Raw genomic sequence first — 26,968 nt, 5'->3', positions numbered from 1 at the left:
GCAACCTCCGCCTCCGGGGTTCAAGCGATTCTCCTGCCTCAGCCTCCCACAGAGGACATGTTTCTTTCTCTTTTTTTCTTTTCTTTTCTTTTTTTTTTGAGATAGGGTCTTACTCTGTCACCCTAGCTGGAAGTACAGTGGTGAGATCTTGGCTCTCTGCAATCTATGCCTCTGGGACTCAAGTGATCCTCCAGAGTAGGTGGGGGACTACAGGGGCATGCTACCACGCCCAGCTAATTTTTTGTATTTTTTTGGGGTTTTGCCATGTTGCCTAAACTGGTCTTGAACTCCTGAGCTCAAGTGATCCTCCTGCCTCAGCCTTCTAATGTGCTGGGATTACAGGGACGAGCCATTGTGCTCAGCTGACATGTTTCTTATTCAGAACAATAAATGAAAAAATTTTAAACCATCCAGAAAAAAAAAATTATTTTAAAACCAATCATGAAATATTTTTATAAAAGAATCTCAATACAAGCTTTGACTTTTGGCTTTAAAAAGAAAAAAGAAATAAACCAAAATTGAAAGAACATTGAAAAAAGATAAACCAACACTTACCTAATCTTTTTTTTTTTTTTTTTGAGACGGAGTCTTGCTCTGCTGCCCAGGCTGGAGTGCAGTGGCACAATCTCGGCTCACTACAACCTCCGCCTCCCAGGTTCAAGTGATTCTCCCGCCTGAGTCTCCCGAGTAGCTGGGCTTACAGGCGCCTGCCACCATGCCCAGCTAATTTTTTGTATTTTTAGTAGAGATGGGGTTTCATCATGTTGGCCAGGCTGGTCTTGAACTACTGACCTCAGGTGACCCACCCGCCTTGGCCTCCCAAAGTGCTGGGATTACAGGCAAGAGCAGCCTCACTGGGCCTATCTAGACCTTAGAAGTTATCCCTTAAGTACATCTGGTAATGTTGAAGAGATAAAATAGAAAAATCAGGCCAGGTGCGGTGGCTCATACCTGTAATCCTAACACTTTGGGAAGCCGAGGTGGGAAGATCGCCTGAGCTCAGGAGTTTGAGGCCACCCTGGGCAACATGGTGAAACCCTGTCTCTACTAAAATACAAAAAATTAGCCAGGCATGGTGGTGGGTGCCTGTAGTTCCAGCTACTCAGGAGGCTGAGGGACGAGAATTGCTTGAGCCCAGGAGATGGAGGTTGTAGTGAGCTGAGATCACACCACTGCACTCCAGCCTGGGCAACAGAGCAAGACATTGTCTCCAAATAAAAAAGAAAGAAAAAAATCATAGGAAATGGATTTTAAAAATTGGTGATAGCTGGGCACAGTGGCTCATGCCTGTGATCCCAGCACTTTGGGAGGCCGAGGCAGGGGAATCACTTGAGCCTAGGAGTTTGAGATCAGCCTGGGCAGCACAGTGAGGCCCTGTCTCTACCAAAAGCAAAACAAAACATTGGTAATACTATAGTTATACTTTATGAAAAGCAAACTTATTACTGGACAATATATTAATAGAAATGTTTCCTTTTAGTCTTAAGTTTTTACTGACGGTATAAATTATGTTTATCAAACTTTAGTGTGCATCAGAATCATCTGGAAGGAGGGCTTGTTAAAACACAGATCACGGTGGGGCCTGGTGGCTAACACCTGTAATCCCAGCACTTTGGGAGGCGAAGGCAGGAGGATCACTTGAGATCAGAAGTTTGAGACCAGCCTGACCAACATGGTGAAACCCCGTCTCTACTAAAAATACAAAAAAAGAAAATAAAAAAATAAAAAAAATTAGCCAGGCGTGGTGGCGCATGCCTGTAATCCCAGCTACTCGGGAGGCTGAGGCAGAAGAATCGCTTGAACCCGGGAGGCAGAGGCTGCAGTAAGCCTAGATCGTGCCACGGCACTCCAGCGTGGGTGACAGAGCAAGACTCTGTCTCAAAACAAAACAAACACAGATTGCTAGGTTCCATCCCCAGAGCTTCTGAACATTTGCATTTTTAACAAGGCCCCAGTTGACGTTAGTGCTGCTGATCCAGGAACACTCTTCGAGAACCATTGCTATAAATACTTGTGTTGGATTTAAGAAGAAAAATCTTAAGACACTCAAAACCAACAGTAACAAAGAATTCAATTTTTTAACATTTTGAGATAATTTTAGATTTATAGAACAAGTACAAAAATAGTAAAGTTCAAGCACAGTGGCTCATGCCTATAATCCCAGCACTTTGGGAGGTAGAGGCAGGAGGGTTACTTGAAACCGGGAGTTCCATACAAGCCCACATTTCTATTAAAAAAAAAAAAATTAACTGGGCGTGGCAGCACAGGCCTGTAGTCCTGGCTACTCAGGAGGACTGACTGAGCCCGGGAGTTGAAGACTGCAGGGAGCTATGATTATGCCATTGCACTCCAGCCTGGGCAACAAATCAAGACATCATCTCTTTAAAAAAAGAAAGAAAGAAAAAGTAAAGATTTCCTATATACTTGTCACCCAGCTTCTCCATATGTTAATATCTTACATAATTACAGAACATTTATCGAAACTAAGAAATTAACTTGGTACTATATAAAGTACAGAACTTACTCAGGTTTCACCAGTTTTTCCACTAACGTCCTTTTTCTGTTCAGCATCTAATCTAGGATCCCACATGGCATTTATTTGTCATGTCTCTTAGGGCTCCTCTTATTTTCAACAATCCCTCAGTCTTTCCTTGTCTTTCATGACTGACATTGCTAAACAGCACTGATCAGTTAATCTACAGACTGTGCCTCAAGTTGGGTTTGTCTGATATTTTCTCATGATCAGATTGAGGTTATTTTGGGGAAAGATACTTTAGAGGTGATGTGCCCTTCTCACTGCATCAAATCAGAAGGTATGCTGGTATTTCTGGTGATGTTAGCCTTGATTATACAGCTAAGGACATGTCTGCCAAGATTCTCCAGTATAAACATTATTTTCCCCTTAGGAATTACTGAATATATATATATATATATATATATATATATATATATATATGGCAAAATACTTGGAGACTATGCAAATATTCTGTTTCTACTTGCATCTCAGCTTGCTAATTTTAGCATCCATCAGGTGCTAATCATGCCTATGGTAATTTTTACTGTGTATTCTAATAGTGAATTTATTATTTTTGTCTTTCCTTCCACATTCACTGGAATTCTTCTGTAAGGAAAAGATGTGATTTCACCCCTCATTTATTTATTTATTTACTCATTTGTTTATATCAGCATGAAGAGATATTTTAAAGAATCTGATTTTGGTCAACTATCATTCTTTGGAAAGAAAATAGATAAAATTTAAGAAAAAATGGGGAAAATAGTAGAGATATATAACTCCCCATCGACATTATAAAGTCAGTTCTGTTTTTGTTTTTGTTTTTGTTTTGAGACGGAGTCTCACTCTGTCTCCCAGGCTGGAGTGCAGTGGTGCAATCTCGGCTCACTGTAACCTGCACCTCCCAGGTTCGAGTGATTCTCCTGCCTCAGCCTACCAAGTAGCTGGGATTACAGACATGTGCCACCACGCCCGGCTAATTTTTGTATTTTTAGTAGAGACAGGGTTTTACCATGTTGGCCAGGCTGGTCTTGAACTCCTGACCTTAATTGATCCACCTGCCTTGGCCTCCCAAAGTGCTGGGATTGCAGGCGTGAGCCACCACGCCCAGCTGTTTTTCTTTTAAACAGGCTAAACCTTAAAAAATTTACCAACTTGTTTTATTCTTATAATTTAAGTAAAAATTATTTCAAAATATATATGAAAAAATAGAGCATTAGAAATTAGTGTACAGATTTAAATATTGGTGCATGTAAATTCTGGGCTCTAGATTTGTTATTTCTTTTGCGTTGTCTAATTCCACAAACATTTACTATTCATACACACACAAACATAAATATTTTTAAAATAAAATTCACTATGTTTTAAAGATAAATTTATGAAGTAATCAGTATTTGCTGAAAAAAATATAACTTGACTCAAAGAGTTCCGCTTCCAGTAATGGCAGAAATGTTTGTATCAGATAAACCCTCTTGCAGATAGGAAAAACATTTTAAAGCTACATAAAGGCACTGGAGATCGACTTAAAAAAGACGGAAAATGGGGAAGGAGTGGCCTGATCTTGAAAGAAGAGAACCACACTGGGTGAGATGTGTGTTTATGTGCCTTTCCCCTGAAGGCACTCACGAGTCCACTTGGTGCAGGGTGACTAGAATTCAATCTGAAAGCCACAGTCTATTGGCTTGAGATATCAAGTGATAGAGTTCAAAACTGCCATAGTGGCTGGCAATAGAGAACAGAAATCCCAGAAATGAAAGAGAACCACAGGGGAAGGAGGAAGACTAAAAAATTACATATAAATTCCCCTCAAATCTATGGCTAACACCCAAACTACGTACATGAAGGGGAGATTCCAAGGATTTCAATGGAGAGCAACAGCTGGAGGGTTGAAAGGCCTGTGCAGATATTCCAGCTGCTGCTCATGGGGGGAGAAAGAGTTTAGAGTTTGACTTCTATCAAGTTAGAGGGATGTAATAACATCTTAGGCTTTCCATTAAAAATTCAAAGAGACCGTGAGTTTAGATTCAAGAGTATGTCTTAGGACTAAGGGCAAAACCAAAATACACCTGACCTTAACAAATACAAAACCAAGCCTCCACAAGGTCATAGTGATCAGCCAGTAATTTAATCAGAGGAAGAAAAAATGAATTCAGAGTTTCTGCAATGTACCATTTATAATGTTGGTTATATGATCAAAAATTACTAAAAATGAGAAAAAGGAGATAAATGGGATCCATTGTCAAGAGAAAAATGAACCAAAAACCAATCCTGAGAAGACCTAGTTGTAGAAATTAGCACATATTATAGCTCTAAAGAAGCTATAATAGATATGTTCAAACTTGAACATAGCAATAAAAGATATGATCACAATGAATACACAGATGAAAAATTCTACCAGAAAATGAAAAACCAAAAATAAACTAAATAGAAATTCTAGAACTGAAAAGTGCATTATCTGAAATGAAAAATTCAGGCTGCGCATGGTGGCTCATGCCTGTAATCCCAGCACTTTGGGAAGCCGAGGCAGGAGGATAGCTTGAGCTCAGGAGTTCAGGACCAGCCTGGGCAATGTAGTGAGATCCTGTCTCTACAAAAAATAGAAAAAATTGGCCAGGCCCAGTGACTTACACCTAGCACTTTGGAGGCCGAGGCGGGCGGATCACCTGAGGTCAGGAGTTTGAGACCAGCCTAGCAAACATGGTGAAACTCCATCTCTACCAAAAATACAAAAATTAGCTGGGCATGGTGGCACGTGCCTGTAATCCCAGCTACTTGGGAGGCAGAGGCAGGAGAATCGCTTGAACCCGGGAGACGGAGGTTGCAGTAAGCCGAGATTGCACCACTGTTCTCCAGCCTGGGCAACAGATTGAGATTCTGTCTCAAAAAAAAAAAAGAAAAAAAAAAGAAAAAAAAGAAAAATTAGTTGGGTATAGTGGTGCACACCTGTAGTCCCAGCTACTTAGGAGGCTGGGGTGGGCGGTTGCTTGAGCCCAGAAGGTCAAGGCTGCAGTGAGCCATGTTCATGCCACTGCACTTCAGCCTGAGCAACAGAGTGAGACCCTATCTCAAAAAAATCAAAAAATTTACTGGAGAGGCTTAAAAAGCAGACTGGAAGTGACAGAAGAAAAGGTCAATGAAGACAGATAAACCGAAAAAAAAAAAAGATAGATAAACTGAAATCATATAAACTGAAGAACAGAGAGAAAAAAAGGAGATTAAGAAAAGAAAAAAAAAAAAGATCCGTCTTAGTCACCGTGTGGGACAATTCTGGATTATCTAGAATATATGCGTGGCTGGAGTCCAAGGAAGGGAGAAGAGAACGGTACAGCAAAGAAGTTATAAAAATAGTGATCAAATACTTCCCCAAATTTTGTGAAAACTAGCGGCTTTCTGATTTAAGATCAGCAAACCCCAGTCATGTTAAAAATACAAAGAAAACACATATAGGCCCATCACAGTCAGAACTGCTGAAAACGAGTGATACAGATAAAACCTTGAACGCAGCCAAGGAAAAAGGGGATGTTATGTATCTAGGAGTAACAATATAAATAATGTCAGGCTTTTCATAAAAAAATGAAGGCTAGGAGACAAGCGAATAATATTTTTATTTCACCGCAACCTCCGTCTCCCGGGTTCAAGCAATTCTCCTGCCTCAGCCTCCCAAGTAGCTGGGACTACAGGTGTGCGCCACCATGCCCAGATAATTTTTGTATTTTTAGTAGAGACAGGGTTTCACCATATTGGCCAGGCTGGTCTCGAACTCCTGACTTCAGGTGATCCACCCAACCTTGGCCTCCCAAAGTGCTGGGATTATAGGCATGAGCCACCACGCCCAGCTGGGAACAATATTTAAAGTGCTGAAAGGAAAAAAATCTTAAACCAGGTTTCCTGTGTTAGGAAAGGGGTGGGGTGGCTCATGCCTATAATCCCAACATTTTGGGAAGCCAATGCAGGAGGATTGCTTGAGCTCTGGAGTTCAAGACCAGCCTGGACAACATAGGGAGAGACCCCATCTCTACCAAAAACAAGAAAGAAAGAAGAGAGAGAAGAAAAGAGAAGAGAAGAGAAGAGAGGGGAGGAAAAGAAAAGAAAAAGGAAGGAAGGGGAAGGAAGGAAGGAAGGGAGAAAAACGAAATATGGAAAGAAAAATCTAGAACAAACCCTGTGGGGTTGAATTAGAATTGGAGTTATCAATGTGAACTAATGGTTTCAAAGTATATAAATATAGATGTAAAAGAAAAGTCAGTGTTTGAATCTTGGTTTTTAAATACCATTCTGCACTAAAGGGAATCATACATTCATGGAAATACGGTTGACTCCAGGACTGACCAGGGAAACTATAAGATGGAAATACTCAGAGAACGATGAAGATAAGTCAAAGGGGGCATGGAAGCCTGCCGAAAGAGGCTTTCAGTAGCCCAATATGAAACAATCACAGTATTAAAATAAAAGATATTAACATATTATAATCTGTTGAATAAACAGGAAACATTTCTTCAAAAACACAAATTACCAAAATTGACACATGAAACAGAAAATCTGAACAGCTCTATACCTCTAAAAGAAATTCAAATTGCTCTAAAACATCTTGCCACATAAATTTAAATAATAAGTTTAAAAAATCTTTCACAAAGAAAACTACAGGCCCAAGTGGTTTGTGAATTCTATGAAATCTGAAGGAAGAAACACCACCAGGATTATACACAAGTGCTTTTAGAAAACAGAGGAGGATGGGAGGAAGATTTCCCAATTCATTTTATAAGACCAGCATAACCCTGATACCAAAACCTGGCAAACACTTAAAAAAGAAAACTGCAAACCAGTACCTCACATGAAACAGACACAAAAACTCTTAACAAAAATCAAGGTAATTTGTCGTATTAACAGAATAACGGGGGCAAAATCCTATATATCTCAGATGGAAAAAAAAGTAGTTATCTATCTGTCTGTCTATTTTTGGAGATAGTTTCTCTTTCTGTTGCCCAGGCTGGAGTGCAGTGGTGTGATCATAACTCACTGTAGCCTCCAACTCAGTGGGCTCCAGCGATCCTCCCACTTCGGCCTCCCAAAGTGTTGGGATTACAGGAGTGAGCCACCACACCCAGCCCCTCACAGACTGCTTTTTAATAGAAAGTGCAAGGTTGATTCTAAAATTTATATAGAAATGTGAACTATCTGGAATAACAAAAAATAAAACAACAAATCTAGAGAACTCACACTACCTGATTTCATGGCCCATTATATAAAATGACAATAATCAAGACACTATGGTATTTGGTGCAAGGATAGACACCTATCATTTTTCTTGTCTGCCTTGTCTACAGGGACATAAAATAGGGATGGGTCAGTACCTTAGGCACTGTCACCCACTGCTCTGGGTCCAGCAGCAATGTTTTCTTCAGGAGGTTCGAGAATATAACTCTTTTTTTACAATTTTTTTTTTTTTTTTTGAGACGGAGTCTCGCTTTGTCGCCCAGGCTGGAGTGCAGTGGCGCGATCTCAGCTCACTACAAGCTCCGCCTCCTGGGTTCACGTCATTCTCCTGCCTCAGCCTCCAGAGTAGCTGGGACTACAGGCGCCCGCCACTACACCCGGCTAAGTTTTTGTAATTTTTAGTAGACACGGGGTTTCACTGTGCTACCCAGGATGGTCTCGATCTCCTGACCTCGTGATCCGCCCGCCTCGGCCTCCCAGAGTGCTGGGATTACAGGCGTGAGCCACCGCGCCCAGCGAGAATATAACTCTTATATAACTAAATGGTTTGGACAAATGAATTCATGTAATTCAATGGGGGAAAAGAAAGTCTTTTCAACAATGGTGCTGAAACAACTGAATGAAATTATGGCAAAAATAATGAAGCCCAAACTCTACCTCATGGCACGTATAAGAATTAATTTGAGATGGATCATAGAATTAAGTATAAATAGTAAACTTATAAAGCTCCCAGAAGAAAACTTAGAAGAATATCTTCACAATCATGGGGTAGACAAAGAAGATTTCTTAGGTAGGACCAAAGGAAGTATCCCTTCTAAAAGAAAAAACCGGCTAGGCGCGGTGGCTCGCGCCTGTAATCCCAGCACTTTGGGAGGCTGAGGCGGTCGGATCACCTGAGGTCTGGAGTTCGAGGCCAGCCTGGCCAACATGGTGAAACCCCGTCTCTACTAAAAATACAAAAATTAGCATGTGGTGGCACATGCCTGTAATCCCATCTACTCAGGAGGCTGAGGAACAAGAATTGCTTGAACCTGGGAGGCAGAGGTTGCAGTGAGCCGAGATTGTGTCACTGCACTCCAGCCTGGGCGACACAGCGAGACTCTGTCTCAAAAAAAAAAAAAAAAAAAAAAAAAAAAGAAAAATTGGTAAACTGGATTTCATCCAACTATTAGAAACTTCTCATCAAAACACACCATAAACAGGCAAACCATAGACTGTGAGACATAATCAGAGTACATATATCTGACAAATGAATGGTATCCAGAATTCAATACAGTTGAGTCTACAACTCAATAATAAAAAGGCAAACAATGCAATTTTTAAAAATGGCTAAAAACTTAAAAGATACTTCACAAAGAAAATGTCTGAATAACCAATAAGCACATGAAAAAGTACTTAACATATGCTCACCAAAAACCTTTATAGAAGAACGTTCATAGTAACTTCACTTATAATGATGGAAATGGCTCAGATATCCACCAAAAGGAGACAGAAAACAAACTGCAATATATTTATTCAACTCAATGAAAGAGAATAAACTACTGATATACACAGCAACATAGAGGAATCTCACAAACATTATGCAAAGTGAATGTCAGACCCCAAAAATATAGCATACCATTACACAAAATTCTAGAAAAGGCAAAATTACAGTGACAGTAAGCTGATCAGTATTTGATCCATTGGTGGTGCAGAAAATAAGTAGAAAGGAGAACAAGAGACATTCCTAGGTTATGAAAATATTCTATAGTTTAATTAGGGTGGTGGTTACACAGGTGGTTAGATTTATCAAAAATTCAGACTTATACAATTAATATCTGTAAAATTCACTGTATGAAAACTTCCAATAGAAGTATCTTAGGAGTAAATTTTTTACAGAGGTTTGTCCAGTCATCAATAAATGTATCATGCTATTTTTCTGAAAATATGAAGTTATAAAAAGAAAATTTATTTTCCTTCAAAATTACCCTCTTTTCCCTTCATGAATGAATATGTAATAACATATTTAGGGGACCATTAGATAGATTCAGAAACTCTGTGCCAGGCCTGAGGGAGTTTCCAGAGTAGGGCTATATATAGGACTTTATTTTCTAGACATTCCATCTGTAAAATGGGTAAATGACTTTGCTGATCTCCCAAGGAAGTAACACAGATCAATAAACTAAAATTTGTCATAGTTCCTTTACCACTCTGCAATTAAAAGGCTAAAACATTCAATATTTTCCATTCAATATTTTCCTGTAAGACTCTCTCCAGTTTGAAATCCAACTAGTGAATATAATAGCCACAGGCAAGATAGGTTCTGTCCCCATGCAACACTTGAAAAGGTAGCTTCATTGCTGAACCAGAGGCAGAGAGTTTTGCGTTGGAGTACTTTAATACGTTTTTATATCGCATATAAAGCACATAAGCATAAACTAGTAAGATGCCTTGCTGAAAACTACCTTCTTTGTGAAAGCAGGCTGTAATTCTGAACAAGTTTTCAATTTTCACACTGCTGCTAGGGTAAAACATTTTAAAGAGTTTAATTTTTTACAATGGATTCAATGACATAGGATTATCTAACAAAGTAATGGCTAATCAATAGAAGGTTTAGTTGTCAGGTGAAACATATAACACACTAAAAGGGATTGATTGCCAGACTTGCCCTTATTTACTAGAAGGTATATATTTAAAATGACACAAACTTGTTACTGGGCTGCATTGTTTTAACCTTGCAAAAAGCTGCTTAAGAAATCTGTTCAGCAGCCCTATAGCATAACAAGATATAGTATAATGAAAATCGTTAGTGACTGGGAGTGGGGGTATAGGAAGACAGGGACTTCCAGATACATGGTAACATCAAATCATGTCCCACACAAGAATATGGTATAGAAAAAGCAAACCAAAAAGCAATATCTAAGGAAGCTGGAAGTGGGTTTTAAAAATGCCACACAGATGCTACTGAATCTTGTTCAATAGATGCAAAGCTGCATCTGCTATCATTCCGTGTTGTTTTTAGGGCAGATTTCTTTTTTAGGGCTCATGCAGATGAGCACAACAGGCTTCCTCCCACCCCACCCCCCGCCTTTTTTAATGGTACATCCAGAGTAAGCACTGAAAACAAAATGAATTGGGCCCATATGGACTTTGACCAGCATATAAACTGTTTCCTTTATAATTTATTCCCAGTATCACAACTCTCTATATGAAAATACACTCTTTATGGTCATTGCAACCCAAGAGTTCAATAATATTTTTCCTACTAAGTCAGTGATTACACAATTTATCAAAGAATGATTACATTAAAATACAAATAAAACAAAGCACCAACCCCCTATACGGTCTTCCTTCCTCAGAGTAATTTTAAGAAAGCCGGTTATTAAATTGCTCCTTTTTGAAGAAGGGTTTTTGTAGCTAGGCACAAATTGCCAAACCGTGTTTTCTTAAAAAAGTTATTAGACTCTAAAGGATTCAACAGAAGTGGGAAGTTATATAAACAAATCACTTCGTCAGATTTGGAAAGATCACTTTTGTCTTACTTAAGAGACCTACATTAATTACCTTTAAGATCTTTTACATGGACTATTTAAAATAAGTACAATTTATTTATTTATTTCAAATGAGGTGCTTCTTCCAAAGTATTAAATAATGTCTACAAATGCAAAGGCATTTTTATAAATAGGTAATTAAAACAGATGACTAAAATTAAGTCAAGCTGCAAAACATTACCCAGAATGCATTGTGATTTTTTTTATTAATAAACATCTCAGGCAATTTTTTTTTTTACCCAAAGCCCAAAGCACTTTAGGGGGGCAAAAAGAGGTAGCAAGTTTTATAGAGTAAAAAAAACCAACAACAAACAACCACACATATATAATGAAATAATGCAAACCCCAAACGAAAGTATTTACAAGACAGTCCCTTAAGCATAGTTTGTCATATTGCAATTACACCTTGCCTACTGCCAAGCCAAAGTGCTTACTATTGCCACTAGAGGGAGAAGTGTCTTAACACAAAGCAACGGCAGATAGGGAATGGGTTTTCTCGAGCAATTACCAGAACAAAGCTCCCTTGGCTGTGTGTACCTTCTAATTACTCAATACAATTAAAGTGACTAACCTAAAACAAATAGAGAAAAAAAAAAAAACCCTGTCTGCCTGATATCAGGGACTTCATTAAACCTTTTTCCCTCATCAATCAAATCAGAAAGAAGGGAATGCCATCATATATGAACATTACAGAGCTATTAAAGGAAGCAAATTCTGTGTTTTTTTTTTTTTTTTTTAAAGGAAGAAAAGGAGCTCTCTTGAAAAAAGAAATGTCTTGGTATTTACCCATCTGGATGCTGCTTGAAAATAAATTGTCCTCCAAAGAACAGAAATACAGTATGTTTTCTCTCAGTTCACTGGCTTATGAATGACTTTTTGTTGTTGTTGTTGTTTTGTTAATACACACTATAATGTCATTTTCTGTGTCAGTGATGTGCTTTTTCCTCCTACTCATCCAACTGTATAAAGGAGCTATGCCCATCAGACTTCCATGCTTATACTGGCTGATTTAAGTTCTTCACTGCTGTTTTTTGTGGATCTACTCCAAGGCAATGTTTAGAACGCAGGAATTTTTTCAGGGGAGGGGAATATGGTAGAAAAGGGAAACAGCTACTTATTCCTTCTAAAAGACTTATGTAGTTCCTTTTATAAGGCCCAGTCATTAACAGAAGATGACAACACAGTCATTTTTCTTTCAGCTGACAATTGTGACATTTTTCCAGCAGCGTGCAAGGTGTTGAAAACCTGGCAGCTGTTACCTCCTGGGATGAAGATACTTTTTTATCCTCCCTTGACAGTTTAACTCAGTGGGTCAGCACCTTTAAAGACTGCAAAGTATCCTTGAAGAGGATGGAAGCTTGAATTACTGCTCCCTCCCTAATCAATGTAAACCCTCACTGCAGGTGAAGTCTCCATCTATAGAGGTGCATGGGGGAGGAAAATGTAATGCCCTGAGCCAGATGGTTTTTATCTTGTTTTTAAAGAATAAAGGAACAAGCTAACAAGGGAGACAGCTACTTTGTTAGCTTCTTGGCCTCTCTCATGGCTTTGCATCCCCAGGGTTCCAGCTACACAAGAGAAAGAATACAGAAAAACCTAAACACTTAAAGAAATATAACTAGAGGGCTGGCATCATGCTGCTTTCAGAGAGTTGAGAGAGCTCTACTCAATGCTTTATTTATCACTGCCCACGTTCTCAGGATGGTAAGTGGACACATACACAAAGGAAATGGGGGATGGGAGAGGGATTAGACAACGGTCACAATTTACTCAATTACAGAGAAAGGCAGGGCTGACAGATCCTATTAGCACCAATGAGAAGCAAAGAGTTGAACGTTGTAATGCCACAATTTTCAAAAAGTAATGAGTACTTTCATGTATCCTCCCAGGCCTTTGCCCTTGATTGCAGATAGGAATAAAAGGTAGGAAAACAGTGGCTATCCTTTCCTTGACTTCACATTTTTAGGAGTAAAACAAAAATTGTAGCTATTTTGTACATCCTTTATATAAAAGTTCTTATTTAATGCCAAGAAATGAGATTATTCTGAAACTAAGAAAATTAACTTTCTTTACAAGGATATACTGCTCTACTTCCTCTCCCTACCCCAAACTCTTCCATCTTCAGATGCTGGAAATGAAACGAAAAAGCAGGTATACAAAATGACTTGGTGACAGACACAGGGAACAGTGTCTCTTAATTTCCACCGTCATTATTTCTTGTTCTGGTAATATCTTTGTTGGGTTTTGGAATTACTGTTATGGTGGATTTACAAGTCAAGAAGTGTTCTTTCCTTCTCTATTCTGTGAAAGGGTCTGGCATAAAATTCATATCATTTCTTCCTTAAATATTTGTTGAATTCACCAGTAAAACCACATGTCCCTTCTGAAGATTAATTAAATTTATTTAATAGACATCAGGCTATTCAAATTTTGCTTCACCCTGTGTTAAGAGTTTTGGTAAGTTTTATTTTTCAAGGAATTTGTTCAACTTGCCAAATTTTTGGTATAAAGTTGTTTGCTCCTCCAATATTTAAATAGCTCTCCAAATTAACATGCAGTAGTTATGTCCTATCAACAATGGCAAAACGCTATTTTTGAATAATATATGTCAACTATAATATTAGTTAAAAACAATGTTAAATTGCTAGAAGATAACTGAACTTTTTATAATCAATAGTGAGTTTCTGAAATCCCATTAGAAATATCTGCAAAAGAATCTCAAGTTAATGAGATGCAAATCCTACTTGTATCAACACTAGGTATAAGGCGGCCTTGACATCTTTTTGTCTACAGAAGTTGACTACAGGAAAAACAAAACAAAACAAAAACAAAAAAACAAAATAGCAAATGGCACTTCATTATTGTCATATGCAATAGAGAAAAGAGGGAGTTTAAACAGCTTATATACTATGTCCTACCTTAAAAAAAATCAGCAATGGGGTAATCAAGTTCAGGGCAGTCCTGGACAGCTGCCCTGTGACCCGCTTCTATTGACCCCTGCTATTCATCACTCTTCCCTAAGATAGAGAGGGCAAGCTCCTAGGGAGTGACCACCACAATAGACAGACACAAGCCAACAGTAATCTGGTTCGAGCAAAAAACCAGATGGCACTGCAATAAATTTACAAATCTGCATTCATGGGGCTGCTAAAACACCCAGAAGCTAAAAGACTCTGAGGGCCCCAGGAGGATCTCCTACTTCCCTGTTTCTAAAGGCAATTTCTCTTTCCAAGAACATTGAGTTCATGCTCTTCACAAAGAGAATGGAGATAAAACCCTTTACAAAGAAGGGAGGAGAAAAAGCCTCATGACCTAATTAATCTCCAGAGCTTGGATCTCAACACTGAATGACAGATATTAGAAAAATCATTTCAAAGCACCATGGGGGCGGGGGGGAAAGGTTGTTAAATTAAAGTGGGCAGGGGGAGTGGGGAAGAGAACCTGCTAAAACGGCAATGAAAAAAACAACATTAAATCTCTTTCGAATACTGCACACAACAGATCTTGCAAGTAGAAAATGATTCAATAATGTATGCATTTATTTTTAAAATGAATCAGATTAGTCCCATGTGTGACCTGCTGGTCCATCTGTATGTGCTGGACTTAATAGGCATGATTCTCTCTCTTGCTTCAGTTTGAAGTATGAGAGAGATAAATTTAGTTTAATTTTCAACAGATCAGCCTATCCATTTTCCAAATGGACCATCTGGATCAGCCTATTAAAATTAATTTATAACTTTGCAGAGAGAAAATTCGTTTGTTAGCTTAAATAAAGTTGCCAAAACTTTTGTTGTGTCATTGTTTTCCGACAGTTGTTTCTGTATAGTGGGCAGAGTGTTCCTACTTCCCAATTTATCTTATTCAGTATTGTCCTATTGGTTTAGATGAACAAATCAGGTGTTGATTCTCCAAACAGTTAAAATTGTAACTGTCTCAACATCAATTACTGATCATTTGTGGATTTTTGTTTGTTTTTTTTTAAAAGCTTCCTGGATGATTCAATTCTATTTACTAAACAATTATTTTTATAAAAAAAAGAAGTGTTCATCCAAAAAACATTTAACATATAGTAAATTAAAAAATGAATGTGTCACAGTTTCAAGTACTTTCCCTCTAAACACTATATATAAACTGAAGTCAGAAGGCACAAGTAGAAACGCTTTGGAAACACTGAGATCTGAGTATCAAATCACTAATTAGCTAGACAAGTCATCTAACCTCTCTAACCCTCCATTTTCTTCATCTATAAATTGGAAGTCACATCATATCTAAAAACTTTACAGGGTTATTGTGAGGGTTAAATCAAATAAGCATCATGTTCACGGTGGGTGCTCAACAAATATTAGATCTCCTATCTCCTAGAACAATGCTATAAATCCAAGTAAATTAGAATTATTTTTACTGCTGCTGAGGCTCATTGTATCCAATTTTATATTAAAAATGAATACAGGGCCAGGTGTGGTGGCTCATGTCTGTAATCCCAGCACTTTGGGAGGCCAAGCTGGGCAGATCACCTGAGGTCAGGAGTCTGAGAACAGCCTGGCCAACATGGTGAAACCCTGTCTCTACTAAAAATACAAAAATTAGGTCGGGAACAGTGGCTCATGCCTGTAATCCCAGCACTTTGGGAGGCTTAGGTGGGCAGATCACAAGGTCAAGAGTTTGCGACCAGCCTGGCCAACATGGTGAAACCCCGTTTCTACTAAAAATACAAAAATTAGCCCGGTGTGGTAGTGGGCACCTGTAGTCCCAGTTACGCAGGAGGCTGAGGCAGAAGAGTTGCTTGAACCCTGGAGGTGGAGGTTGTGGTGAGCCAAGATCACACCACTGCACTCCAGCCTGGGCGATAGAGCAAGACTGTGTCTCAAAAAAAAAAACAAAACCCCAAAATACAAAAATTAGCCAGGCATGGTGGCAGGCACCTGTAATTCCAGCTACTCAGGAGGCTGAGGCAGGAGAATCGCTTGAACCCAGAAGGCAGAGGTTGCAGTGAGCCAAGATCACGCCACTGCACTCCAGCCTGGGCGACAGAGTGAGGCTTTGTCTCAAAAATAAAAATAAAATAAAATAATATAAATAAAAATGAATAGGTGGCACACTTATTCTCTGGCAACGTCATAAGAACTTGTGTTTCTTGTTTTTGCCAAGGACATTCTAATTTTTACAAGAACACAATGGTATTGAACTTTCACAAGTAAAATGTGTTACCTTCTATTGGGGCACAGTGGTGAGCTATTTTTTTTTTTTTTTTTGAGACGGAGTTTTGCTCTTGTTGCCCAGGCTGGAGTGCAATGGCGCGATCTCAGCTCACCGCAACCTCTGCCTCTGGGGTTCAAGTGATTCTCCTGCCTCAGCCTCCTGAGTAGCTGGGATTACAGGCATGCGCCACCACGCCCAGCAAATTTTTGTATTTTTAGTAGAGACTGGGTTTCTCCATGTTGGTCAGGCTGGTCTCGAACTCCTGACTTCAGGTATTCGCCTGCCTCAGCCTCCCAACGTGGTGGGATTATAGGCGTTAGCCACCTTGCCCGGCTGCTGTTTTTTTAAGTTATTATTAACAATGGCCTTTCCTTCCAGAAAAAGCAAACAAAATATTGCTCATACTAAAAGGGCTAACTTTATTACAGGCAGATCTGTTTTTATACTTTTTTAAAAATGCCAACCAGCTGTCCTGTACATGTATACCTAGAATGTTTTTTAAATAACTGGGAAAACCATGTCACCTGATTGAAAGTGATGGCTATGGCCAGGCCAACGTCCGAGTACTCTTAATATAAGCTCCAGTGCTTAAAGAATGGCAAATCAAGGGTTTCCTGTCTTTTGTTTTGTTGTTGGTAGCTTTTTATCTTAAGTAAGGCTGAATTTCATACCTGTCTAAGTGAATTCTTCTCTGGTATTATCTTCCTAGGGGGTTCGCCATTATTACAGTCTTCTCTCTCTGAGGAATTCTGTGAAAGAAAGTAAGCTTTAATTCAGTTCTCATTATCTTCAATCTTATCCTTTGGGAGTAAACTGAATTACATTTCTAATTCTGTAAGTTAGAACATACATATATTTATACAATTATTCACTTGAAGATTTGCATACATACAGATATACACATATGTAAAAGAAAACATATGCCCATGTATATAAATAAATTATGTAAGGATTTAGATGGGAAGTATTTCATGTATCTTTAAGCATTGTGTAGGAGATCATATTCATTAGATCTCTAGCTTGCACTTTGACACAGGTTGACACTGGATACAAGAAAGTTCCAGCCCACACTTAGCTGATGACAACTAAAACCATGATTATTACCTTCTCTCGATTATAGTAAATGTTTGGTTGGCACAGATCTCCAAGTCTGGGTCCTAAAAATAGTTATTTCTCTTCCCCCTCTTCTCAGATTTGATTTTATTTTCTTTGATAAAAGTAGCATAGGACTTAAAAAAACATTTACTCAGTAGTTTAGGATTAGAGTCCACTCCTTGGCACTGTCACCTCAAACAGCAGCTAGAGGCCCTAAAATGTCAGTGGGGTTTTTATATACTTAGGAGGGGGAAAAAAACAACAATCCAATTGAAAATGAGTTCATAAGTACTAAAAATCTGCTAGTCAATATATGTAAATCACTATCTACAAGGCAAAATACAGAAAATCCAAATTACATATTATTTGAGTTCCATTTTCGGCAACAACATTAGTAACATTAATAACATTAATATTTAAAACCCTGCAGTTGTGCTAGGTGCGGTGGCTCACACTTGTAATCCCAGCACTTTGGGAGGCCAAGGCGGGCAGATCATCTGAGGTCAGGAGTTTGAGACCAGCCTGGCCAACATGCTGAAACTGTGTCTCTACTGAAAATACAAAATTAGCCAAGTGTGGTGGTGGGTGCCTGTAATCCCAGCTACTCGGGAGTCTGAGGCAGGAGAATCGCCTGAACCCAGGAGGCCGAGGTTGCAGTGAGCCGAGATCACACCACTGCACTCCAGCCTGAGTGACAGAGCAAGGTTCCGTCTCAAAACAACAACAACAAAAAACTTACAGTTAATATATTCCTTACATTACATATAGTCATAACGTTCTAACAGGAGAGTTAGTTTATTTGTAGGTTCAGAAATTATTTTTAACATGAGAGTTTATCTGAAAATTTTCATACAAGCATGAAATTATTAATATACAATCATTACTGTGTTCTAAACCTACATGTAAGTTTCACTTTTTTGGTTTGTATTAGATATTACATTTTGAAAGATACTGAGAGATAAAAAACGTACTGTGTCATTCTGAGGCCCTTTCACCTCTGTGGCTGACACCTGTGTGTCACCTTTAGTAAGCCTGACAGGCCAGTACCCTAATGTGTTTCTTTTGGGCAGAAATATCTTATGAGGTTTAACTTGATATTTTACATTTGTGATGATCCCTTGTAAAAGTCCCTAAAATTAAAGAAAAAGCATGCTATATTACAAAGAAAGGGACAGAGACTCAAGAACTTCAGAGTTCTAACTTCTTTTCCTCCCTGTTTGGAAAAAAAGGAATGGAGATCATCTACCAAAAAATGGAGGAAGGATATAATTGAATTAATGACTACAAAGCTTGACAAATGAGGCGACTGGCAATACATGCTATGTGAGAGTATCAAACAAAGAAAGGGAAAGGTCAACATTTATTTACCCCATAACATCAAGTTGTATGTTTTTTTTTTTTTAAATGTAAAGATCAATGTTTTAAATACCAAAATTAAATGCCTTATATAATAGAAGCTTAAGCCAGTATCCAATTATAAACTTAGAATTTGCAAGTAACTCTCTTTCAGGTCATGAAATTCCTCCTTTAAATAAATAAATAAAAAGATCAGATAAACTAAACCTGTTTAATTCAGTGTAAGATCCTGTATTTCAAAATTAATTATTTTTTTGAAATGTTATCATATAACTTGGAGCCTAATTACTTTTTGCTGGAAGTTTGTCACACCAAAGATACTATAAATCACATTTTTATTATACAGGTACTTGGGCTGATACACAATTGCTGGCAAACTCCTCTATACTGAATTATAAAGTGAAAAATAGTCATCTCAACCTAACAGCCTGAGTATTGACTAGCCCTTACTCACAATTTTCTTTTTACTGACCCTCTATTTTATCAGATTTAGATGGATAACCACTGGGTGGGTATTATGAAAATGTCTAAAGAATGAAAACACAAAGGGAGCTTAAAGGGTGTTACTAACCTAACATAGAACACAGAGCTTCTTAGGAGTTCCTTTCCCCTTTCTATCCCACTAGGGCAAAGAATATTTAAATGGTATTGTTAAAAATAACTCTTAAACAAAAAATGGGGGAAACCCATAAACATTGGTATGTTCTTTTAATACAGATTAACCCAACACTTTTACTCTGGGCCATCCATCATGAGAAATCAAATCAAACAAAAAATCCAACTTATAATGTTGTTACAAAAAAATAGAGGTAGGGACATTGAACAGTCATGATATCAGGAACAAGGATTAGGAACCCTCCTAATACTAAAGAGTAGAAGCAGAATGCCAGTGAATGAGATTACTAGGTCTACAGTCTTGAGGGTAAGGGGTAATGATGAAATAGCCATGTATACCTAAGTAGTCACCTCAATAGTTCTCAAAGCCTGTCCAACATCACCCAGGAAAGCTCAGCAACACAGTTATTCCTTGCATCTTTATCTATGAGGATTCCCAATAAGCTATGTGCATAATTTTCCTAGATCATCAGGGTAAATTATATCCAATAAATTCTATTTAAGGATAAGTGATTAATATAAGCAAGAATCATCATTGGGTGCTAAAATTAGCAAGTGAGCCTAGTACTGTGGCATATGCGTGTAATCCCAGCTGCTCAGGAGGTGGAGGCAGAGGGACTGCCTGAGTCCAGGAGTTTGAGAGCAGTCTGGGCATCACAGCAAGACACCATCTCAAAAACCTAAGTAAAATTTAAAACTACAATAAGTGAGTGAAAGTTTGACAAGTTAACAGGATGGTCACATAATCTCAAAATATTTTTTCTATAAGATACTTGATAGTTACAATGAAAAAAGGGTAACCTCATAGTGGAGAAATCCAGCAGACGCCACCTTAACATTGTGTGCCTTTTAATATGATGTACTGAAAACAGCACATCACTTGTGAGGTATCCTTGTCAAAACCACAAAACTTAAATCTACTTATAAGAAAACATCAGGCTAACCCAAAAATGAGTATTTCATTCCATAAAGTTACTAGTTTGTACCTAAGAAATGTCAAGGCCATGAAATAGACTAAGGAATTGTTTCAGATTAAAGGAAACTAAAGAGGTATAGCACACACTGTTGAGGCAATTGGAAACTTTTTAGTAAGTTCTGTAGGTGAACTAATAACACTGTATCAATATTAATTTCCTGATTGTTTCCCCACCATTAAAATTTACATACAGAAAAATTTACCCTTTTTGGTATACAGCTCTGTAAGTTTTGACAAAAACATACAGTTGTATAACACCGCCATTAAAAAACGAAAAATTCCACCACTCCCAAAATTCTCTTGAAATTCTCCTTAATAGTCAACCCTCTCCCCACTGAAAATCACTGATTTGTTGGCTCAATAATTTGTGCCATTTTCAGAATGTCATATAAATGGAATTATATCGTACGTAACCTTTGAATCTGGCTTTTATCACTTAGCATAAAATATCTGAGATCTACTCATGTTGTTGTAAATACTAGTATTTCTTTTCCTTTTATTGCCAAGTAGTATTATCTACTGTATGGATGTGCCACAGTTTTGTTTATCCATTCAATTTCCTGGTTTTGATAATTTGTACTGTGATTATTTTTATTAAAATGTCTTTGTTTTTCTGGAAACACGCACTGAAACATTTAGGGGGGATGGAACATTACGTCTGTAACTTTCAAATTGTTCAGAAAAAATAATACATAAATGGATGTATGTGCGTGTGTATATGTATTTATAAGCAGATATAATACAAATGTGGTAACATGTTAACATTAGGTAAATCTATGTGAAAGGGTGTAAGGAGATTCTTTGTGCTATTCTTTTCACTTGTCTATAAATCTGAAGTTATGTCAAAATAAAAAATTAATTAAATCCATAATAAAATGTTAAGAAATGGGAGAAAAGTTAAGTGAAAAATAAATTTTAGGGGGAAAATTCCATCAAATGTAATTAACATTATATTCTACTGCTTAACTTTAAACCAACCCTAAGCAAACCTGCCTGCTCAGAACAACAGATTCCCAATACTCAGATGGAAAGTTTCATTATAGTAAATAAATTGCAGAATGTGTTTGTAGTCCTTGAGTACTAATAGTCTATGAATAGCATTACAGTAGTCCTCCCTTATCCACAGTTTCACTCACGCAATTTCAGTTACTACAGTCAACTGAGGTCCTAAAATATTGAATGGAAATTTTTAGAAATAGTTTTCAATTGTGCACCTTTCTGGTAGCTCTGTCCTGCCCAGGATGTGAATTATCCCTTCGTCCAGTGTATCCACACTGTACATGCTACTCGACCATGAGTCATTGACATTGTCTGCTCCTGACATCCCACTACCAACATCTTCATGGCTCAATAATCCAGGATCACCTGAAGCAGGTAGCATGCTGTCAAAGGGTCAGTAGTAACCTAATGCTGTGTCACAATGCCTAGGTCATTTACCTCACTTCATCTCATCACATAGACACTTTATTGTCTCACATCATCATAAGAAGGGTGAGTACAGTACAGTAAGATATTTTGAGAGAGCATATTCATGTAACTTTTATTACAGTGTAGTTATAACTGTTCTATTTTATTCTTATTGTTGTTAATCTCTTACTATGCCTAATTTATAAATTAAACTTTATCATAGGTATGTGTCCATAGGAAAAAACATAGTATACATGGAGTTCAGAACTATCTGTGGTTTAGGCATCCACTGGGGAACATACCCCCTATGAATAAGTGGGGACTATAGTATATTAAAATATTTTTGTAAAAGATTCTACACAACTTGTTACCTTTTATATTAACTCAAATATTTATTTCTTAGCCCAGTGCACAACTTGTTACCTTTTATATTAACTCAAATATTTATTTCTTAGCTCAGTGCTTACTAGCTTAGAATTGAAAGGGCAGAATGAAAGTCTCCCTGTCAACTTTGAATTTAACTCCAAACTAGATGCATTTGGGCTGTAACACCTGCAGATACAGTAACAGAGATTTGGGTAGGAAAAGGTCAATGAAGGAAATACTGCTAAAGCTCATGCATTAGACCTCAGGGATGCATTTTGGATAAAATGTTTCCACAACCAAACTGGGCAAATAAAAAAGAAAGTAATTATATTAAAAAAGTATTCAGGTGATAAGCTTAAACTGTCTCAAAATCAACACATCTAAATTTAAAGCACTCTTTTACCATCTCCACTCATTTCTAGGTCAGCTCTTTTCCTCCCAACTTTTCTTTTTATCCTAGACTTAAATCCTCAGAGTCAGTTTTTACTCATTCCTTTTTTTTCTTTGAACATATCTAGCTAATTTCCAGTCTATAAACTTTTTCTTTGAATCATCTATTTTAATACATCTGACCCTACTTTTGCATTTCCACTGCTTCTACTCTAGTCCAGACCCACAACACCTCTTACCAGTGCTATTACTATTGAGACAGCCTTCTGACATTGACATCCTTGCCTAAATCCAAATGATATATTCTATACACTAGAGTGGCAATCATCATTCTTTTTTTTTTTTTTTTGAAACAGAGTCTCGTTCTGTCACCCAGGCTGGAGGGCAGTGGCAACCTCAGCTCACTACAACTTCTGCCTCCTGGGTTCAAGTGATTCTCCTGCCTCAGCCTCCCGAGTAGCTGGGATTACAGGCATGCGCCACCATGCCCAGCTAATTTTGTGTGTGTGTGTGTTTTTAGTAGAGACAGAGTTTCACCATGTTGGCCAGGCTAGCCTCGAACTCCTAACCTCAAGTGATCCACCCACCTCGGCCTCCCAAAGTCCTGGGATTACAGGCGTAAGCCACCATGCCCGGCCATTAGAATCATCATTCTAAAAAGGTTACTTTCCTGTTCAAAAGCCTTTTATAGCTTTTTGGCAATAACAGGATAAACCCAAACTTCTTAGTACAGCATCCATAAGACAGCCAACTTAACACTCCATCAAAGTCTCTGTACCATTTACATGACATTATTTATCATTCACCAAAATAAGGAAACCACTCTTTCATCTCTGTGTTTTTGTTAATTCTAGTCCCTTAACATGTAACAGGCTTCTTTCCCAATCTCTTCATCTACTAAAAATCCCGATTCAAGAGTCAGCTAAAATGATACCTTCTCTGAGAAGCCTTTATCCCCTTATGCCTAACCTGCAGTTAGAATTAATTACTCCGAAGAAAAACTTCACTTCCAATTGGCACTTAATTCTTTATATCTCTTTATATCTCTACATGAACATGCTTCCCACCCCACACTACTGTAAACTCCTTCAAGGCAGGGCCAGTTTCTGTTTCATCTTATATTTCAGAGGTTCAGCACAAAGCTAGAGAATATAATGTGAATTTTAAAATGTTTTCTTGTCGGGAGGTAGAGGCAGGAGGATTGCTTGGGGCCAGGAGTTCAAGACCAGCCTGGGTAACATAGCAAGACCCTACCTCTACATAAAAAAAAAAAAAAAAAAAAAAAAAAAAAATTAGCTGGGCATAGTGGCACATGCTTGTCGTCCTAGCTACTCAGGAGGCTAAGGCGGGAGGATCGCTTAAGCCCAGGAGTTTGGGGTGTAATCATGCCATTGTGCTCTAGCCTGGGCGACAGAGTGAGACCCTGTCTCAAAGAAAAAAAAAAAGTTTCTTGCATTGAATATTATTGCCAGGTTAATCTTTCTTAACACTGCTACTGTCATAATGGTCTTTCCCTAAAATATTTTTAGTGGCTCTTTATTTCTATGAAATCAAATATGAAGTTCTAGGCCTGGTTTTCAGGACCATCCAGAATTCCCTACTATATTACACCAAGTTATTTCCCACAACACATCTTTTCTGCCCCAGTTAAGCAAGTTTCTTCATAGTCTCACCAACAGGTGATATGATCTTGAAATTTCGGGGTTGAAAGGATTCTTTTTTAAAGACAGGGTCTTGCTCTATCACATCAGGCTGGAGTGCAATGACATGATCATAGCTCCTTGTAACCTCCAACTCCTGGGCTCAAGTAATCCTCCTGCCTCAGGCTCCCTACTAGCTAAGACTACAGGTGTAAGCCACTACACCAGGCTAATTTTTCTGTTTTTTTGTAGAGACAGGGGTTCTCACTATATTACCCAGCTGGTCTCAAACTCACAGCCTCAAGCAATCCTCCCGCCTTCGTCTCCCAAAGTGCTGGGATTACAGGCATGAGCCACAGAGTCTGGCCTGGAAGGATTCTTAACTCCAGTCTAGTTCACTCAACAATTATAAACACAAGATTATCTCATCTATTCAAGTCTTACACATTCTTAAAATGAGGTTTAACTGTCATCTTCTCCAAGAAACCATAAAACTACTCCACCTTACTCTACTGGAAATTCCCTAACTAAATTTTAATCTTGATCCACACAACAGGCACTTAATTAGATAAATGTCTGCACTGTTACTTTCGACTAACCAGTAAGATTGAAAGATTACTGGGAAAAGTCTTTGTAGCTCCCTCTACCCACTAACACATTACATAAGTATACAGATAACAGATGCTCAATGAATAATTGAAACCCTAAACCCAGACTGTCCAGCTAGCTTAAAAAAAAGTTTTGTTTTGTTTTGTTTTTAATAGCAGAGGAACTTCAGTGGCAGCCCAACTGCAGTCCTACTGTCCCACTACTTATAATGCCAGTATGATCAGTTAACAGCAGTTACAAGCTCTGGCCTGACACATAGTTTTGCAAATAAAGTTTAACTGGCCTATAGCCATGCCCATCCATTTACGATTTGTCTGTGGCTGCTTTCACACTACAACGGAAGAGGTAAGTGGCCACAAGAAAGATCCTATCTCCCACAAAGCCTCAAATGTTTATTATCTGCCCCTTTACAGACAAAGTTTGGCAACCCTTAACCAAAGCATTCCTAACTTTGAGGTTGTTTGTATTTTTGACTGTCCAATTCAAGAAGTAAAGATGTTTTGATGGCAGCACACAGCAGGTTCATAGCTGGGGCAATATTCCCCATGACCTAGTAAGTGGCTTATTTACTATTTTCAGTTATCTATTTGAACACACAACTCCTGATAAAATGGATAATTAAGAGTTGATTATATAATCAAATAAAAAATTAAACTAATTTACACAGTGATGAAAAGTCAAGCCACTCATAATGACTTACAATAATCTTTGAGTAAGCATCTTGCTCAAGGTTGGATGGTGCAACAGAGCCTGAACCTGTTTGAAGAGACATCCGTTATAAATAAAATAACCAGCTCCAAAGCTACAAGCGAACATTTCCCACCAATGCCACATACTTCACTAATTTACCATTGGAGGATTTGAAGGACTCTGTAACTGGGATAATTCTATCATTTTAGCAAAGCGGGTAAATTGTGGTGGATTATAACTGATTTTGAACACATTTTAAAAATGAAATCATCTGCTCATCATCGTAGAGAATGACAACCCACCTGAAGGAAAAAATCCTGAGACCGATTTCTAGTAACTAATTGCAAACACAGTATAGTGAACTTCAATGGTAAATTAGTAATTGGATTAATACTTTTTCTCATTAACTTATTATGTGACTTGGAGCTAATTTAGCCTCCAAATATAAATTTACAATTTACAAAAACAGAAATTATTATTTTACAAGGTTAACAGATATTTTAGCTACATGGACAAAATCACTCAAACTCTTCTATGAAAGGTGACATTAAAAAAAAACACTGTGTGTGTGTTTAAACAAATTTTAATTAATCCTTTTAGGATACAATGGGGAAAACTTAGGTCATTTAAGTTCAGAAGCTGTTTGGAAAATCCTATTCAAGGACTCATTTTAGGGAGGACCTAAAGTGTCCTCCTAAGATATTCTCTGGCATGTTTTCATGCACATTGCTTCTCCAGCATGTTTATCATTTGACATACTCTATTAAACCACAACCACATCAAGGCCTCCCTATACTGCTAAACTCCACAGATTCACCAGTTAAGGCTTTCAAGGAGTGCTCTTTTCTAGTAATATACCAATTCCAAGCACAGTGCTAACAACTAGATAGAATGGACAACATTCTCTGGGACAACCAAAGAGGACTTCCATTAGCACTGCCTTACTCCCTGTGACAGAAGTCAAAAAACTGCCAAGCAGGCTTTCTCCCCGCCACACTGTCCGACACTAATCATAAAACACTACAGATGCATCCTTTCTCAAAATGCAGAGGGATTGTGTATATTTGCAAAGAACAACTATTTTTTATGCTTCCAAATTCTTAATCCTGTTTGGAGCTGTCAGTGGGGGTTAATGGAAGCCTTGGATAGGAGAATTCCAATCTGGTTGGCAGATGGATAGGTTGGTTATAGCTGCATAACTATGTCTTGCCTGCAGGCACAATTCAGAACACTGTTAAAGCAATATAAAGTCTCTGTCAAGCTGAACCATTTGGATCAGTAGCAAAGAGAAATAATAATAAAAAAGAAGTTCATTTCTGGGCCTTGTGCATTTATGCTAGTATGCAGAAACTGATTAATTGTCATAGTG

The 26,968-nt window shown here is 38.1% G+C and overlaps 1 protein-coding gene across 16 annotated transcripts in view; it reads right to left on the bottom strand.

The window, feature by feature from the left end:
- Positions 1–26,968, bottom strand: part of BTRC (beta-transducin repeat containing E3 ubiquitin protein ligase) — a 201,387-nt gene that overhangs the window by 77,383 nt on the left and 97,036 nt on the right. For 9 of the 16 annotated variants that reach the window (XR_010146683.1, XR_010146682.1, XM_063781063.1 and 6 more), the window contains one exon: positions 17,127–17,204. The exons of 4 other annotated variants lie outside the window; for them this stretch is intronic. Coding sequence is in view for 8 of the 12 variants with exons in the window: in XM_063781063.1 (XP_063637133.1) it covers positions 17,127–17,204 (78 nt within the window). In the remaining 4 variants the exon portion in view is untranslated. Of the gene's footprint in view, positions 1–17,126; positions 17,205–21,711; positions 21,904–25,609; positions 25,747–26,968 lie in introns of those variants that run through there. 3 more of the 16 variants (XM_054660431.2, XM_054660430.2, XM_063781066.1) reach the window with 3 other exon arrangements.

Source organism: Pan troglodytes, chromosome 8 (genome assembly GCF_028858775.2).
Source record: "Pan troglodytes isolate AG18354 chromosome 8, NHGRI_mPanTro3-v2.0_pri, whole genome shotgun sequence".
Taxonomy (NCBI): domain Eukaryota; kingdom Metazoa; phylum Chordata; class Mammalia; order Primates; family Hominidae; genus Pan; species Pan troglodytes.
The sequence above is the reverse complement of the archived record's forward strand: the minus strand, read 5'-3'. Positions and strand labels throughout refer to the sequence as shown.